This window comes from Archocentrus centrarchus, chromosome 14 (genome assembly GCF_007364275.1).
Source record: "Archocentrus centrarchus isolate MPI-CPG fArcCen1 chromosome 14, fArcCen1, whole genome shotgun sequence".
Lineage (NCBI taxonomy): Eukaryota > Metazoa > Chordata > Actinopteri > Cichliformes > Cichlidae > Archocentrus > Archocentrus centrarchus.
In genome coordinates, this window is record NC_044359.1 from 27,870,150 (window position 1) to 27,889,714 (window position 19,565).

The 19,565-nt window shown below is 42.0% G+C and overlaps 1 protein-coding gene across 1 annotated transcript; it reads left to right on the forward strand.

Annotated features, from left to right (window-relative positions):
- The first annotated feature begins 3,264 nt into the window (after positions 1-3,264).
- Positions 3,265-17,936, forward strand: LOC115792460 (N-acetyllactosaminide beta-1,3-N-acetylglucosaminyltransferase 3-like). The gene is made up of 2 exons (XM_030746997.1): positions 3,265-3,319; positions 15,950-17,936. The coding sequence occupies exons 1-2, from the start codon at positions 3,312-3,314 to the stop codon at positions 17,067-17,069; spliced, it is 1,128 nt and encodes a 375-aa protein (XP_030602857.1). The 5' UTR covers positions 3,265-3,311; the 3' UTR covers positions 17,070-17,936.
- The last annotated feature ends 1,629 nt before the right edge of the window (positions 17,937-19,565 follow it).

A 19,565-nucleotide genomic window follows, 5' to 3' on the forward strand; every position in this document is an offset into this window, starting at 1 on the left:
TTGTGCAGCACCAATTTATATGGCAAATTATCTTTGATTTAAACATTTCAGAAAGACAACAATATGAAAAAGTGTAAATGTTTAAAAGAAAATGTGGTTCACAAGTACATGTACAGTTGTTCAAGAGCACAGCTAAGGCGTAATGCTGTCCTGCATGGATGTGGAGAAGAGAGTTTTTTTCCCCCTTTTGTTGTTTAGTAAATTGCTGCCTCAAGATTGGCCTGTAATACAAGCTTGCGCTCCTTAGACGTGTTTCTTTCTTTGGTCAGTAGCCATCCACTTTTCAAACTTTGCTTTCCTTCTGTGGATTTTTTTTTTTTTTTTTTTTGTAAAGACAAAAGAATAAACAAACACTACAAAAACAAGGAAGAAAATATCATATAACCCTTAAAGATTAGTCTTTTTTTCCTACATATTCTACATACTTTGGATAAGCAAACATCCTCTTTGAAACAATGCCCACAGTTAAACGAACCATTACTACAGGACACAATTTTCTTTTAAAATCATTTTATTCAACAAAAATATCAATTGATGCAATAGTCTTTCTTGGCCATATATTAGCAGTAATAACTTCTTGAAGATTTTACTCCCTGATGCTACCTTGCTATTGTTGACTACTCTTCCATACAAAATTCCTTTGAATTGAAGATTTGAGGTTTGAGGATCTTCTTGCATGTGCTGCCTATTCCAGCCCCTGTCCACAACATCTCAGTGAGATTCCATAGCTCTCCTTTTGATCTTTTTGAGCTAGTCGACTGAAGATTTTTAGTGTGCGTAGGATGATTTTGTTGTTGAAAGGTCCACTTTTGCTTCACCTTCAGCTTCAAACAGATGGCCTCTTTTAATCTTCAGGCACTCTTTGATAGGATACAGATATAGCTGGTTATGAGCTGTCCAGGCCCTGACAGAGCAAAGCAACCCCAAGCCATAACAGTTCCACAGAATGCTTCACATCTGGATTGAGGTTCTTCTGCTGAAAAGTTGTCTGCTGTTACTCTGTCAAGAACATATTATTCCAAAAGGCCAGGTCCTTGTCTATATGTTCACTGGCAAACTGAACTTTTTCTCTCTCTTTTTTTTTCCTCAAATGTCCCCCCTGAACTTACTGAGAGCATACAATTTTCTGAAAAAGAAGAAATGAAACAGAGGTGTCTTGAACAACTTTGTAGTCATTTATTTGAATCAAAAACACAACCCTAAACCTAGACTGGTGACCTGGTGGATGGTAAGCAATTAAATTATTTTCCAGAAGTCAGAATTATAAAATAGGAAAACAGGCTCAACTCTGACTCCCTGAGGAAGTTCTAGTCCTTTGTCCCTGATCTGAAACCTCCATCTATTTTATTAAACTTGTAATAAATGCAGAGGTGTACTTAATATTTTCAAGTCACTGATCTGCTATAATTATTTAATTAATTCAAAAGTGATTACAAAATATCAACTTCAAACATTAACTTTGTGTTTGTTTATAGCCAGTGTTTCACAAAGGATCGAAACTTTGAATGTTCAAATATGTTAAATATTTTGGATTGTAAGTTTTTTCACATGTATGTGCATTACCTTATATTGAATCTGCTCAAATGGTTGAATGCCATTAAACTGTATGAATTTAAATATGAGGATTGTGTCGGTTTGTAACAAACTAAAGACTCCTTTTTTCAGATGTCAGTAAAGTCTATTGTATTTCATAAAGACTGTTAACACTATTCCCGCCACTTACAAAATATTCCAGCAGTCAGTGTTTTCACATAGTGCAATAGCATAAAAAAATAAATTTTTCACACATTCTTTTAATATATACTCACAGAAAAAATCTTTTGTGGAGCCTTGAATAATTAATGAATCATGAGTGACTTGTAAGTTCAAAACAATACTCTGGTGGGAAAAGTGTTAAAAAATTAAAGGACAATAAACACCATAAATACCCACACCCATAGCTTGAAGTTCTGGGATGTAGTTTCTTGTTTGGCTTCATTTTGTGACACTATATTTGTTTGTTGTTCAAATAAAGAAAAAATAATTCTGGTAATGCCAAAGATAACATCTTAAATTCCACTCCTTGTGCCATACTCATAAGGGTGCCTGTAGCGTCTTTATTTCTCCAGTTCAAACCATTATACAAACAATAAAAAACACAATTAAAAGAATTAAAAAAACACAAACAATAGAAAACTATACTAAGACTAAAATCTACCACATTTGGTCATGCTGTGCCCTGTCTCCTTAAAAAATTTCAGGAAACTATACAAGTTGGGGACAAACAAAGTGGCAGGCCTAAAAAAAATATTGCAGTAGATTAAAAGTATCTGAAAGGCATGTCCTTAAGAAATAGGCAAAATAATCCAGTAAAGAACTGACACTGGACCTGAGAGATTCAATTCAACTGAATCTAATTCAATTTTATTTATATAGTGCCAAATCACAACAGTCACTTCAAGGTGGATTATATTGTAATGTAAAGACCATACAATAATTAAGGAGAAAACCCAACAGTCAAAACGGCCCCCTGTGAGCAAGTACTTAGCAACAGTGGGAAGGATGAGAAGAAACCTGCAGAACCAGGTTCAGGGAGGGGCAGCCACCTGCTGTGACCAGCTGGGGTGAGGAGAGAGAGACAGGACAAAAGACACATTGTGAAAGAGAGCCAGAGATTATCTGGATCTTCAGTTAATCCATCTACTGTTCACTGAAACCTGATCAGAATGGGACTGAGAACCAGTTAAACAGGTCTCATGTAATGATTTGGAACCTCTGGTTCAAACTGTTATCAGTATGTGTGAAGGAAGTCAGGAGGAAGGTATAACAGTGAGTGTCTACAGCCATCTGTAACACACCATGGAGGCTGCATTTCAGCCAGTGGTTTTGGGAAAACACAAATATGGTCAAACTTTGATCTGCAACACAAAACCATTTGGAAAGCATTTCAGGAGGGCCACATCAGCTTTGTTTTACCTAAAACAGTCTCCACCCTGACACTGCCTTCTCAGGTAGCTTTGACTGTACACTGGTTGTATTTCTGTGCCACTAACTTTAACCTTAATAATATCACCAAGCTATGACAAATGTATTTATCTTTGCATTATTTATTATTTTATCTTTTTATTTCAATACATTTTCTCCTACATCAAATAATTAGAATAATATAGTGTTTTAAAAGGATAGTTTGCCTTGGGATACCTGATCAACTGAACCCAGGTCAAAGTATTTCCTGGTAACAGCCTTTAAAGTTTGAGCAGTTGAACCTGTCTTCACACAACTTTCTCACAACTGACCTGAGGGATACTTGTCAACTGCACTGATCTGCCAATATGCTGAGGTAATTACTGCTGAACAAAACTGATGTTTATAGTAACAGATAGATTTTTAGATATTTATGTTTAATATATGTTTTCAAGTTTAAGGAGCTACAGAGGCTACAAAGGAGAGAGCTTGTGAAGTGAGCAGATAGTGGCCAGTAAGATTTGAGTCAGTTGTTTAAAGTGTGTATTTCATCAGTGAAATGCATGTTTGTAAAGCATAACTGTTGAGTTTATTGTTCCAGCGTAATATAGAATCTCATTCCAGATGTAAAAAATCTCTGAGTATAGCTGTTTCTGTAAACTGGAATGAGTGGATGTGAAACTGGTCTGTGATGTGTTTCTGCCTCATGTTGTGTCAAGAAAATAGAACCATATGTGTTGAAGGTGAGTTTTTATGTTGAATCAGAAAGTCAAGAATTTAAATTCTGGATTATTTGAGTACTGAAATGTGAAAGTTTTTAGAAGCTCTGTTATATAATCTTCCTGATGCTCCAATGTTTTTTGTTTGTTTGGATTTATTTTTTCTTCTTTCTTCCACGGTAAGGAACCAAATTTGGAGAGTAAAATGGTTTGATACTGTTATATTTAAGCAGTTTGAAGAATTTCAGAATCAGCTGATAGTCATTTAGTTACAGACAAAAGCAACATGACTTGTGTGTTTGTGTATATATTTGTACAGAGAGAGATGGCTATATTTGTGCTGTCTGCCAGTTTTGTGTAAACATTTCTGTAAATGACATTCAAGCTGACAGTTAAGGTAGATTTTTCACTCCTTTGAAAATAGCTTAAAGCACATTGTTGAACTATTTTGCAATTCTGGTGAACATTCAGAGAAGATGACACAAACTAAAAATCCTCTGAATGTAGTGAAAGAAGTAAAGTTGGAATGTGCTCCAGGAGGAGTTTAAATAGACAATCAAACAAACTAAACACTCCTTTTTTCAGATGTCAGTTAAGTTTATTGTATTCCTTAAAGACTGTTGAGACTATTCCCACCACTGACGAAATATTCCAGCAATCACTGTTTTCACATCATGCAGTAGCGTAACAACAAATTTTCCCCACTTTGAGGTGTGCCAAGAAGAGTGGTTAAATAATCAAATATTGCCCTCACCTCAGCGTAGCTCATGTCGCCTACCAACCGTGAGTATATATATATATATATATATATATATATATATATATATATAAATATATATATATATGTATTAGGGGTGGGATTCGATTAAAAAAATTAATCGAATTAATTAGGAGCTTTGTAATTAATTAATCTAAATTAATCGCATTTTAATCACATTTAAATATTTAACATAAGAAATATTTATTTAAGTTTGGTTGATATATGAATCAATATACATAAGCTAAAACTTCAAAATTTTGTTTATTTTCCTGTGATAAACTCATGAAATTAAAGTTAAGGATCATAACTTGATAGTTTTATTCAACATTAATGTCTCACTTAATGTAGCTGGAAATTAATCATTCGCTCAGCTGTATTCCTTGATGTTGAAATGTGTTATGCTTGTTTTAACAGCTTATTTTGAATTAAAGATTTAAAATTAAACCAGAAAAGGGAGAAAAAGGTTGTTCTCCATTTAACCAGCTGCTTTTCCACAGCTGTGCTTTGCACTCATGGTTGGTAGGCGACATGAGCTACGCTGAGGTGAGGGCAGGCGACGCTGATATGAAGGCTAGCCGCTCACTTCCGGCCTTTGCGGTCTTCGTGGGCTGCGCAGGGGTCGGGGCCGGGTCCTTCGAAGGATGCGGATACATATATATATATATATATATATATATGTATATACATATAGCTTGCTAGCAAACTCTGGTTATAGAGATCCGTCCAGGGAGCTAACAACTGAAATAAAGAATAAAAAAATAACAGCTGAAATTCTCAGCACAGCGAGCACATGGCAGAGAGCAGTGGAGGCGTGGAAAAACATGTCAGTGGTGATCCACTCAATGTTAAAGGGAATCCATCTCGACTGAGAACTTTTTAGTATGTGTGTGTGTGTGTGTGTGTGTGTGGTGGGGGGGGGGGGGGGGGGGGGGGGTCTAACTCCACACTAACTCCTGATCCACACTCCAGTCCAGTTGGTTTGCCAATCGCCATTAAACCCACAAAATGAAGATAAAGAAGATGACAACAGAGAACTTTGCTGCTAATGCAGGTGAAATGCTCCACTTACATGGAGACACCTGAGCGCTGCAGAGTTTAAATGAACCTTTGAAGCAACAAATTTGCTTCGTTCGATTTTTTTATAATTAAATCATTTGAGTTACTTGAGGAATCATTGCAGCCCTACAAGCAACCATCAAATGTAACATAGGGAGGCAATAGAAGTGCAGTTTTGAAATTTTTAAAACCCTTGAAGAATTTTCTGTGTTTTTACTGGTCAAATTGAATAAGTAATGGTTGCTGAGTTACGTAAAAAGCCAGCTGATCAGGTTCCTTTAACCAACTGACTGAGGTGAGATGCTATGTCTTAATCAGCTGTTCGCAGCTAGTAAGGTCAGGAAACAATCGCCTGGTGTTAAAGGATTAATGTGATAGACTGTGTAGACTGCAAATTTAAAATTTACTATTGAGCAGGCTCCACAAACAACCTGCACAGGCATATACAGTGGCTTGCAAAAGTATTCATACTCGTTGAACTTTTCCATATTTTATCATATTACAACCACAAACGTAAATATATTTCACTGGAATTTAATGTGAAAGACCAACACAAAGTAGTATACAATTGTGAAGTGGAAAGAAAATTATACATGATTCAAAACATTTTTTACAAATAAAAAAGTATTTTACAAATACTTTTGCAAGCCACTGTATGAATTGTTCATCCCTTAGTACAGGTGTCGGCAACCTGTAATCTAGAAAGAGCCATTTGAACCCGGTTTCCCCGGAAAACAAAACAGTGAGAGCTGCAAATACTAGCGGAAGCCGGTAGCGGGTACTGCGAGTGACGCATATATTGAGAAACGAAAATAAATAAATAAATATATAAATAAAATCATTTTATTTTAATATTTCAAGATCACAATAATGTTTAAATTTAAAACTACAACAAAAACCGAACTGACAAAAATAAAATGCACTTCAATTGGATACTTATAATTTACTTCCGCGAGCCGCACAGAGCCGCAGATTAAGCCTGAATGAGCCGCGGGTTGCCGACCCCTGCCTTAGTGCAATTACAAGAATAAAACAGGGCAGGTCATCAGGCAGGAGAAACAGGATCAACTCCTCAGAGGCCTTTGTTTTTTCTGATTTCCAATCTTTTGTTTTTTTATTTGGAGCACTCTATTATATGTTGAGTATATAAAGAAACGTTTGATATATAAAATATAACATGGTATTCAGACCCTCATATTTAACTCACATGCTGTCCATTTCTTCTGATCCTCCTTGAGATGGTTCTACTCCTTCATTGGAGTCCAGCTGTGTTTAATTAAACTGACTGGACTTGATTAGGAAAGGCACACTCCTGTCTATATAAGACCTCACAGCTCACAGAGCATGTCAGAGCAAATGAGAATCATGAGGTCAAAGGAACTGCCCAAGGAGCTCAGAGGCAGAATTGTAGCAAGGCACCGATCTGGCTTAGGTTACAAAAGAATTTCATGCAGCACGCAAGGTTCCTAAGATCACAGTGGCCTCCATAGTCCTTAAATGGAAGAAGTTTGGGATGACCAGAACTCTAAGAAGAACCTAAAGATCACTGTGGCTGAGCTCCAGAGACGCAGTAGGGAGTTGGGAGAAAGTTCCACAGTCAACTATCGCTGCAGCCCTTCACCAGTTAGGCAGTTATGGCAGAGTGGCCCGATGGAAGCCTCTCCTCAGTGCAAGACATATGAAACCCCCCATAGAGTTTACCAAAAAAACACGAAGAACTTCCAGACTATGAGAAATAAGATTCTCTGGTCTGATGAGACAAAGGCTACGTTCACACTGCAGCCTGAAGTGACCCAGTTCCAATTTTTTGTGAAATCCGATATTTTCTTTTTTTGCGTGGTCGTTCACATTTCCAAATACATGCGATTTGTATGTGATCTGTGTGTGAACTGCAAACGAACCTAAAAGTGTCCCACATGCGCAGTAGAGGACGCGATAACATCAGACGTAGGGAGTGTGCTCAGTGTTTGTGGAAGTAAGTTTGTTTTCCTTACCGCGTCCGCGTAATGGGACACAGAATAGTGATGTTTGTCGAGAATCAATGACGTGCGGGTCGGATAAACGTGACCTGGCCGTACAGACACAGGTCGCATTTGAAAAAATCGGAGGATACGTATCGGGTTTAGGACCACATATCCAAGTGGCCTGGGTTGCATTTGAAAAAATCGGATCTGTGTTGTTCAGACTGTCATGAAAAGATGGGATACAGGTCGCATGACAGCAAAAAAATCGGAACTGGGTCACTTTAGGCTGCAGTGTGAACGTAGCCAAAGACTGAACTTTTTGGCGTTAATTCTTAGCAGTATGTGTGGAGAAAACTTCATCACATGCCCAATACAATCCCAAAAGTGAAACATGGTGGTGACAGCATCATGCTATGGGGGGTGCTTTTTAGCTGCAGGAACAAAACAACTGGTAAGATGAAATATGAAAGATGAATGCAGCCAAGTATACCCTGGAGGAAAACCTCTTCCAGAGTGCTGAGGACCTCAGACTGGGCCGAAGGTTCGCTTTCCAAAAAGACAATGACCCTAAGCACACAGCTAAAATAACAAAGGAGTGGCTTCGGAACAACTCTATGACCATTCTTGACTGGCCCAGCCAGAGCCCTGACCTGAACCCAATTGCGCATCTCTGGAGAGACCTGAAAATGGCTGTCCACCAACATTCACCATCCAACCTGAGGGAACTGGAGAGGATCTGCAAGGAAGAATGGCAGAGGATCCCCAAATCCAGGTGTGAAAAACTTTTTGCATCATTCCCAAGAAGACTCATGTTGTACTAGCTCAAAAGGGTGCTTCTACTCAGTACTGAGCAAAGGGTCTGAATACTTATGACCATGTGATATTTCAGTTTTTATTCCTCTTTATTCATTTTTATTCCTCTTCTTCAGCCCCTACTGTAATTCTCTGTATTTGGGTCTCGAACAATCATCTCTCCATTGTTTGCAGGTAGTCCAAAATGCTGCAGCACATGTTTTAACAGGTACTAGAAAGCATGAACACATCACTCCAGTTCTAGCAGGTTTACACTGGCTCCCTGTCCAGCCTCATATTGATTTTAAGATTCTTTTACTTACTTTTAAAGTCTTAAATGGAATGGCAAATTTAAAGGGGTCTGAGTACTTTCCACACCCACTGTATCTGTGGCATTAACCGTTCAGCTAAGAAGGGGTGTGTGTGAGAGGTGTTATAAAGAGACTGTGTCTTGTGCAAGATTCAGAACTCATTTACACTCCTCTGTGTGTGTGTGTGACTTACAAGAATAAAAACCATCTAACAGAATCTTGTCTCTCTCATTTGATAAATAATTTCCATATCACCAAGTCAAGCTGACATTACGGTGCTCAACACTGCGCCTCTGCAGCTCTGCACTCCATGTGAAATCACAGCTTGTATTGGTGAGTGCTGGGCCAAACCCAGTGAACCCACAAGCCAGCAAAAAAAAAAAAAATTGCAGAGACACAAACTCAGGGCTCACACTGATTCAGCATTATGGTGGATTGTATTTTTTCATGTGCTATATACAGCAAAAAAATGGCCTAAGTTGAAGTCACACAAATCAGAAGCATCAGAAGATGCTCTTCACCCCCGCCCCGTGTTGTGACCTGTATGAACTGGTATCCTGGCAACCAAGGCTGACTATACCATCTTATTATGAACATTATCATGAACAGCCTCGAAGCTGGCTGGCCATGACATTATCCTGCTCGTCTCCGCTGGCAGCCCCTCCCCTACCCACCCTAGTGCTCTCCAGACTTTAAATGTGCTACTGCTTTGCTGAGGTGTTTTTTGGAACATCGTAAGGTGTTGATAATGAACACAGTACGAGATGATTTTTTTTTAACCTACCTATCTCCCCTAGGTAAGTGTATCTCCCCTTACCTACCTATCCCAGTGTATCTTTTCCTGCTAAAGGTAGTGCCGGTAAAATGGCTGCGTGGCCTCAGACACCTGTCTCCCCTGTTTGTTTCTGTTGTTTGTATTTCTCTTGGATGGGTGTTCTGGAATGCAAATTTCATTATATGTTTACATATAATGACAAAGTCTTCTTCTAGTTGGTGTCATGGTCCAGGGTCCATGTGACCCTGTGTGGTTGTTTTGGCTTCATTTGTCTGTTCTTTTCTGGGTTTCTTTGGGTTATGGGGTTTAAGCTTGTTATCTCTATGTAGCACGGCGGCAATTTCTTACACTCGCAAGAGTGTAAGGAAAAGGATCCCTCCGGAATAATAAATAAATTAATTACTATAAAGATTACAAGGTTCACAAGTTCGAAATGCACCAGGCCAAAGAAGAGGGATCTCTCTTAATAATCCAATAAAATACTTTATTTAAAACAAAAGAAAACCACAATTCGTCCTCGCTAAGGGAATCCTGCTCCCCTTTAGTAATTGCTACCGAGGACAGAGCCTCAGCACCCAACAGCGAGGGCCCTGGACCTATATGCGCCTTCAACATATCTCGATTGACATGTCGTGTTTTGTCTAGGTTTTCTACCGGGGCAACAGTGTACACAGCACCTTCACTTTGGGGTCCTTTCAGGACGTGGTATAACCCAGAATCCCACACATCTTGAATTTTGTGCCGACCTCGTGCCCCACAATCTCGCAAGTACACCAGCTCATCCGCTGCCAGAGGTGTGACACAAACCTTCCAGTCATGCCTCTCCTTTCACCGAGTGGCGGCCACCGCCAACCGTTCACTAGCTTCGGAGAAAGCAACCTTTAGCCTAGCTTGATGTTCGACCATCCAATCCTGTATTTCTCCAGGCACAGCATCCGGCACTTGCCCCAACAAGAAATCTACAGGTAGCCGAGGTTCTTGGCCGAACATAAAGAAAAAAGGTGACTCACCAGTACCTGGGTGAGCGGTGCTGTTATAGCAAAACAGCACATGTGGCAGACATGAGGCCCAATCGTGCTTCCGAGAGAATGGCAGTGTACGCAATAAGTTATAGAGGGTTATGTCCTAACAAATATTCCCTGAAATTCTCAGTCATGGCCCATTTCAGCGCCAAGAACTCGAGCTTCATCGAGCTGTAGTTGGTCATATTACGCTCTGTAGGCCGCAGCCCTCAGCTGGCATAGGCCACTGGTCTGACCCCACTCTCGGTCTCCTGGGAGAGAACAGCGCCAAGGCCGCTGTAACTTGTGTCAACCTATAGGAAAAATGGACGCGTACCAATCGGGCTTTCAGCGTCTCAAAGCTTGCTTCGCACTGCGAAGTCCAAACCTCACTCAGGGCCTGTCCTGAGCTCCTCCTGGTCTTTGTACCATGCAGGGTGGCTACCACTTTATGTAAAGGAGCAGCCAACGTGGCAAACCCTTTCACAAAGCACCGATAATAGCTGGCGAACCCCAGAAATGAGCGTAATGTTGAGACATTCGTTGGCTGTAGCCAAGTGGTCAGTAGCAACGCCACTACGGGAGATCACGTGTCCAAGGTATTTAACCTCTTGTTGGAAAAAGGCACAGTTCTCTAACTTGACTTTCAATCCTTCCTGTCGTAAGCGATCAAGGACTACCTCTAATCGCTGTAGGTGTTGTGACACGGAGGATGAAAAGATGATAATGTCGTCGAGATAGAGAAGCAGGGACTGACACTGCTGGTCCCCAAACATCCTCTGCATCAGCCGCTGGAATGTGCTGGGAGCATTACAGAGGCTGAAGGGCATTCGGTTCCACTCAAACAAGCCAAACGGTGTGCAAAAGGCAGGCTTTGGCTTGTCCCATTCTGCAACTGGAACTTGATTATAACCGCTGGCCAAATCAATGGTCGAAAACCACCGAGCTCCCGCCAATGCATCCAGACTTTCTTCAATCCGTGGTAGGGGAAATGCATCTTTCCTAGTCTTGCTATTCAACAGCTGGTAATCGACGCATAGTCGCAGGCTACCATCCTTCTTTCGGACCAAGATGATCGGGGAAGCGTAGGGACTACTGCTTTCCCGTATCACCTGTGCTTCCAACAACTGATTGATGTGGTCCCGGACTACCTCGTAGTCTGAAGGAGGGATGCGGCGATAACGCTGCCGAACTGGAACATCGTCCAGCAATGGTATCTCGTGTGATACGAGAGAAGAGCAACCCAAATCACCATCCCCGCTAGAGAAAACAGAGATGTATTTATGCAGGCAGGATTTTACACCCTGTTGCTCTGATTCGGTCAATACCGAAAGGTCCATTGCCTCAAGCTTGCCCTGGACAGAAGTGGCAGTAGTTTGAGGGGCAGCTGCAGGGGAAGCACCCATCTTGCTAACCCCTGCCGGAAGGCTAACCACCACTACCCCACTTAATGTCCCCAGACTAGTGCGTGGATGCAGGAGAGCCTCTACGGTCCCCACATTGGTCACTGGAAAATAGGCAGTGCCCTTGGTAACCTGGACCAAACATGGTGAAGCCAACAGACCAGCGGGTAAACCAGACTCCGGGGGCTCAAAGAGCACTGTTTGACCAGATAATTGCTCTGAACAAGTAATAGGGACCAACTTCATAGTTCCACCCGGCACACGCACCACTCGAGGGCCCCGAACCTTAACGGTCCCAACCAGGTCCTTCGGTGCCTGCTCAGTGGTCTGATGGCACTGCTGTAATGCCTTCACCACAGGCTCTGGAGCCTGCAACACAACACAGGAATCAAGCAGTGCAGAGCCATGCTCCCCAAATAATTCCTGATAGCAACGATGAATGACATTCATTCCCAAAATGCCTGGGGTAGATACCCATCCCGGAGGATCTCTCACAATCAGGATCCCACAGTCTGGCATCTCTTTACCGTACAACGACACATTAAGCTCCAGATAGCCAACATACGGGATAGACAAGCCATTAGCAGCCCAAAACTGCAGCCAATGGCAAGACTGTAACCGCTCGGGTCCCCACGGGGCAAAGTGTTCCCTAAAGAAACTCTCTGTTACTGTAGACACCATGGAACCGGTGTCTACCAAGCACGGAACCACCACTTCCCCCAGGGCTACGTCCATCGTTGGGCACGATGACATTAATTTACCCAAGCGCCCCTCAACCGAGCCATCCAACTGCCCACCAGAACCGTGCCTCCACAGCTCGGTGGGCTTCAGTTTTCCGTCAGCCTGACCGAAGCGTCAGAATGTACCGGGTCCTGGGGCTGGCTCGTCATGGCAGTGACTCGAGCCCGATGTGGCACTTGCTCGTTACGACATTCCCTTGCAAAATGCCCTGGCCGTTGGCACCGCCTACAAATGGCAGAGGCCTTATGTGTCGATCAGTCGACCGGTTTTGGAGGCTGCAAGGAGGCCACAGCTTGCGTGAGCTGATTCAGTTGCTCTTGCTGTCGCTGCAACAACTCACGTAGCTCACATATCTCAGACCTCGAGGAAAGAGGAGGTACAGGGCCCGAACTGCCCTGTACGCCACACAGCAGCCCGTACATGGAGGGGATCAGCAGCTGACAGGTACCGAGCACGCATGCAGGCCCGCATTTCCTCAATCCATTCTACTATGCCTAACCCAGCCTTGCCACTGAACATGGGACATTTACGGTCCAGAGGCACCACCACCAACCGCTCGGTAATAGGGTGGGGGGCACCAAATGAAACAGGACCAGGCGGGTCAGAGGGGCCGGCTCTAACCCCATCAGACCCAGCGCTCCTCTCCTGAAGAAGCCGCTCATTCTCAGCCCACAACTGCACTACTAATTCCTTAAGCTGCTGCACTTCCTCCTCCATCATAACCAGACAAATACGAATTCACACTTTTCGCTGTCCCTACAACCAGGTACTGCTGTTTTGCCTATAAACAACCCACCACAATAATGTTATTCTTACAAAAGAAAACAAAAAATATCATAATCCTGTTTAAAAAGAATAAAAGATAACAGAAACCCCTTTTCTTGGCCTTCAAACAATGCAATCCTGCCGACAATGCCAGATTGTAGCACGGCTGCAATTTCTTACACTCACAAGAGCTCTAAAATTTCCGACAACGCCACCGGAGGAAAAGGATCCCTCCGGAATAATAAATTAATTAATTACTATAAAGATTACAAGGTTCACAAGTTCAAAATGCACCAGGCCAAAGAAGAAGGATCTCTCTTAATAATCCAATAAAATACTTTATTTAAAACAAAAGAAAAACACACAATGAGCAATAAAACCAACATATACTTAATAAAACAAGAATACTCAGCTGAACAAAAACACTTTAAACACCTCCCAGACTCGGCCACAACAACCCTACTAGGCCAAGGGAAAGAATGATAAAATACAACAATAATTATATTGGGAGGTATAAATGTATGGACTCACCAGTGGCTGGACTGGATCCGGACCGAAACACACACGCACACGCACACTACACACAAGGGCGCACAGCACCACAACGTCACCCAGTGCACAACACTGCAAATGTGCCACACAAAACTTCCCACCACCAGGGCAAGGACCCCTCGACCACTGGCTCGCCCACACTAAAACAAAAGATAAGAACACAATTAAAAACAACACACAAGATCAGCTGGGTTCAATAAAAAAGAACACACAGAGCTCACAGGCTCACGCTATAAAAGGTGTCTCAGAGCTTTAAGCCCCCAAATAAAACTGTCCGAGGAGTGCGACACTGCTGCAACTTCACACTTCTGGGTTAAACTTGCTGGTCCCTGAAGTAGCCAGCCCAACCCGCAGCCACATGCCGCTCTCTGCAACAGCTTAACAGTGCTCCTCATGCACTTTATTCTTGTAAGGCAAAACAATATTTATTTCGCAAGCCCCGTAAGCAAAACAGGCCGGTAGGCAAAACAGCAGACTGGTAGGGAAGAAATCCCAGAATAGTGGTAGCCACCAATTGACCCAGAGACACAAAACTGTGATGGAGTAGCCACGGGCACGCTCTCAACTTGGTCGCTAGCGGCGCCGACGTGCCACAGTTAGCCTAACGTGCGTGATCACGCAGTGAATCACTTAAACTCCAGCACAGCTACAGTTGCTGCTGAACACCCAGAATGGCACAGGAAAAAGAGGACTGCTGCAAGGCTGAATCCCAGCCCTCTTATGCTGCTGCGACACTGCACCATAATCAGCCACAGGTGTGTCGCAACAGGCGGAAATGGAATGCGAGCCCCCGGAAGGGAATGACCACCAAACTAAAGTCTCACCTGGCCACATCTAGTTCCTTGTGTTTCCATGTGTCAAGTCTACATCTTTGTTCCTCTGTCTGACTTCCTGTTTTATTTTGACAGTCTCGTGTTCCCTGTACTTTGTGTTCAGTTTTGCTTCCCATGTGTCATTAGGTTCATTTGTTTCACCTGTTGTTCCCTGCAGTTTTTACTTGCCCTAATTACGTTGTGTGTATTTAAGCCCTCAGTTTTCTTCTGTGATTTGTTGCGTCGTTGTCTTGTTTACTAGTGATGGTGAGATGAAGCTTCATGAAGCTTTGAAGCTTTCCATCGAATCAGTGAACCCATGGGTCAAAGCTTCATGGTGTTTCATTTGCTCTATTGCTCCATCAAGTGGACAATCAATGTAAAACAGGCAGGGTGATTATAATCTAGTGAAGGTGAGATGAAGCTTCATGAAGCATTTAAGCTTTCCAGTCAATCGGTGAACCCATGGGTCGAAACTCCACCATCAAGAGGACAGTCAGTGTAAAACATACAGACTGATAATAGTTGTGGCTTTGGTGTGTGAAGCTTTGAGCAGAATAAACAATTTTTGTGATGACAATAAATAAATCCCAAACATGTTCCCAAACAGGGAAAATCTCCTCTTAGTTGGTTCCATCACCAAAAAAGAAGCAGCTCAAATAGAGTGCAAACCAAACTGTGATGGGGGGGATCCGTTGCGTTTCGCTGTCCCTTATATTTCGAATCACACACCAAAACCATGAATAGTTTCCTGAATCAGTCACGTGGTACGGCCGGTTTGCGAGGCTTCGCATGTCCCGACACAAGCCTCGATGCACGCTTCACAAAAGTCTCCCTCAATTACTCGACACACGCTTCGAAGCCTCGACGCAGAACGACACATCACTAGTGTTTAGTGTTGTGTTGATGTTATGAGGATGCTGCTGATAGAGTTACACACAAATACACAGTGGATTCACATTTATTATTATACTTAGAAAATATCACACTTTTGATTGTGGTTGTATCATTTATTTTGTCATATTTATCTGTGACACCTTAAAGTCGGTCTGTGAAAACATTGTCTAACACTAAACTGGTCTGTGGCTCAAAAATGGTTGGGCTCCACTGCTCTAGAGTACCTGTGAAGTAGTCCCTACAGTGACAGACCACTGTTAATTGAGAGAAAAAAGGTAATGCAAAGTTTTAGAAATCTAAATAAGCCAAATAGACCACTGATTGTTAAAAGTTTACAAATCTCCCTTTCAAGACTTTCTTTTACAAACCAGTTACAGGTGCAGCTTAAATCCTTTACATTATTGTACAATTAGTCACTGAATGGTATGTCTAATGAGAAAACTTTCCTGTTACCACAGGTTTTTGAGGATGAACCCCTCAAAAGCAGTTGCTTTCCTGGTGGCAACTGTTGTCCTGGCTGTGACTTTTCTCCATAAAGATACAGTACATCAAGTAATCATGAGAGATGATGTCATTCAAACAAAGCTGCCCCCCACGACTTCACCTTACATTTATTCCTGGCCAAAGTGTCAACAAAACATGTCTGCTGCCAACATCATGAACTTCAGCTCTCTCCCTGGTCATATACAAGACTTTCTGTACTATCGCCACTGTCGACATTTCCCCATGCTACTAGACATTCCTGATAAGTGTGGAGGACCCGACAGATCTGCAGAAGTCTTTCTTCTACTGGTCATTAAAAGCTCTCCTGTGAACTATGACCGCCGAGAAGTACTGCGCAAAACTTGGGCTGAGGAGAGATTACATAATGGTGTGTGGATCCGAAGGCTCTTCATCTCAGGAACAACAGGTGATGGTTTTGAGAAAGAAAGACTGAACAAACTCCTTGAAATGGAGCAACGTGAGAATAATGATATTCTCCAGTGGGACTTTAGTGACACATTTTACAACCTCACCTTGAAGCAAATACTCTTCCTCGAATGGATGGAAAGAAACTGTCCACATGTTCACTTCCTGGTAAACGGTGATGATGATGTCTTTGCCAACACAGACAACATGGTTGAGTATCTCCAACACTTTGAAAAAAAAGGTGGACAGAAGCACCTCTTTACTGGCCATCTGATCCAATATGTTGGCCCAATTCGATCCCCATACAGTAAGTATTATATTCCAGTTCAGGTACAGGAGTCAGACTCTTATCCCCCTTACTGTGGTGGTGGGGGTTTCCTTTTATCTGGTTACACAGCTTTGATTATATACAAAATGTCCCAATCTATCACTCTTCTTCCCATTGATGATGTTTACATGGGAATATGTCTGTCCAAAGCAGGACTTCAACCTGAGTCCCACGCTGGTGTGAGGTTAACAGGACTTTATCTTTCTTCCAGCAAAGATGATGGCTATGATCCTTGCTTTTATAGAGAAACTCTACTCGTTCACAGATTCCTGTCAGGTAGCTTGTATCTGATGTGGCACCAGATTCATGACCCTAATCTGAAATGCTCTAGCAGTGACTAAAAAAAGCCATGACTTTGGCGTTGCTCATTTACGCCAAACAAAAAGCAACATCCTGGCCTTTAATGATGCCTTTCAAGACTTAAAATGTTTTTTTTTTTTCTTTTTTTTTTTTTTTTTGTTTATGGTTACAAACCACCAGCTCTTAGTTCAGTGTTTTAAATGTTTCTTTTTGGAGCTTTTGCAATGAGGTTGTACTTAATTGTATTATGTGGAAAGCTGTGCAATAATGTGTTATACTCAAACTCTAGCTGATTACAGTTCATTAATTACAGTGTGATTATATGGTGTATAAAGGGTTCAAAATTTACTTTTTTCCCTCATTTTTTCAATGACTTTGTTTTAAGATATAAAACACTTGCTATATGGTAAAGTTTGCTGTTAGTAGGGAACAAAACAGGATGCTAATCCTGAAGAAGAAGGTATATCTTTAACTTTTTGGGCTGTGATTTTGTGCACATTTTGGAATAGCAAATACATTTCTGGTGAGGACTAATATAGCTTGGGTTCCACAAGCAGATGATATTACACAAGCACAGACTACCAAATATCCCCAAATTTTATACAGAACTTCAACAACAAATGTATTCATCCATTATGAAACAGGCAAGCAAGGATAAAATTCACAACAATATATTTAGTAATCAGACTTTTAAAAGTCTGAGATGTTTTTTAAACAAACAAAACTTGCTTCATGGCAAATCCCAATAGTGTTGTCAGCAAGATCTCTATTCACCACTGGCAGAAAACTAAACAATGACCAAACTTAAAATGATAATAAAAAAATATATAAAATAAATAAAACATGGTGGGAAATGCACTATAACTTACTAGACTGAATATTTACTAAACTATTGCTGAATTTGTAGGTAGGTGTTCTTTGGTTGTATCAAACTCTGGTGGTCTGTAAAGGGTGATAAATGGATGTTAACCATTACAGAAATAAAACCTATTGTTATGTGATTCAGTTCTCTCTGCTTTTTATTCAAGGTTTTCACTTTTGGATTTTTTGTGCTTTTGGTATTCAGCATTTCTTTTTAAAGATGTGGGCACAGTCATTTTCTTTTTTTTTCTCCAGGGTCATTTTTTTCCTCACACACACCCAAAATTTATATTATGTGCACGCACACACACACACACGCACGCACACACACACACACACACACACACACACACACACACACACACACACACACACACACACACACACACACACACACACACACTAATCAAGCATAGCATTATGACCACGTGCCTAACATTGAGTTGGCCTCCCTTTTGCTGCCAAAGCAGCCTTGACCTGTCAAGACACGTACTACCAGACTGCAGAAGGTGTGCTGTGCTATCTGGTACCAAGTTGCTTGCAACAGATCCTTTAAGCAATTTGTGCTACAGTAGCTTGTCTGTTATATTGGACCACATGGGCCAGCATTTGCTTCCCACATGCATCAGTGATCTTGACCCACGAACCTATCACTGGCTCACCACTCTTCATTCCTTCACAGTAAATTTTGCAGCGTTAAATCAACACTTATAGAGTTAAATTTAACACTGCATCCGAGTCTATTTGAGTGCCTACGTTAGTGCCCTGCTAGTTTACGATCGTCAAACGCTACTGGATCTTCGACTTTGGGCAGAAGTGAACTCTTTTCATGGTGACCATAAACCCTTACCTCCATTTCTGTCAGAGATCCCGGACTACCTCTGCCGAACTCAGGCTCCACCTCCCCGGAGAAAACGCCACCGTTCCTGTGGAAGACGTAGCAGCAGACTGGTACGGCTAAAGGCCTGCTTATTAGTACATCATGCCGGGCCTACTGGAGGAATAGGGTCTTGTTCTGCCCATGGAGTGGTCTATGCCCGTTCTCCTTCCTCCTGCTTAAGGGAACCTGCCTACACCTGGTTGGTGCCTGTTGTTAGTTCGGAGGGTTTGTTCCAGCTACCACGGCCTCGTCGCCGCCTCTCTCCCTGTTCCAGGCAGCTTGGAGTGAATTCGGGAAATCTTCGGTTTCTCCGCTGGGATGTCTGCAGTATCGGCGCCCCGGTCCCACCCGCTCCTGTTAGGTTTGGTCTGGTGAATGCCAGATCCCTTGCAAACAAAACTTTTATTCTTAAGGATTTTTTTATCTCTAAACCACTGGACTTCCTCTGTGTGACCGAGACCTGGGTGAACGCTGGTGAGTCCAGCGTTTTTTCGGAGCTTTTACCGCCTGACTGTGGCTATTTTAACTCACCACATCAGGCCATGGAGGAGGAATAGCGACTGTAGGTTTCCACACCGTGGAGCTCGGCTTGACGCTCTCAGTAACTCCCTCGTTGTTATCCATATCCGTGCAAAAAGAAATCCACAGGACCACTTGTAAACATTTAAAAACGTTTACTTAAACTAAAAACACAAAAATGGTGGTACAGAACATTCGCAAAATTGTTCGTTAATCTTCCATCATATCCAAAGTGTAAAACGAGAGAGAGTGAGCGAGGTCAAAAAACCGTGTGGCT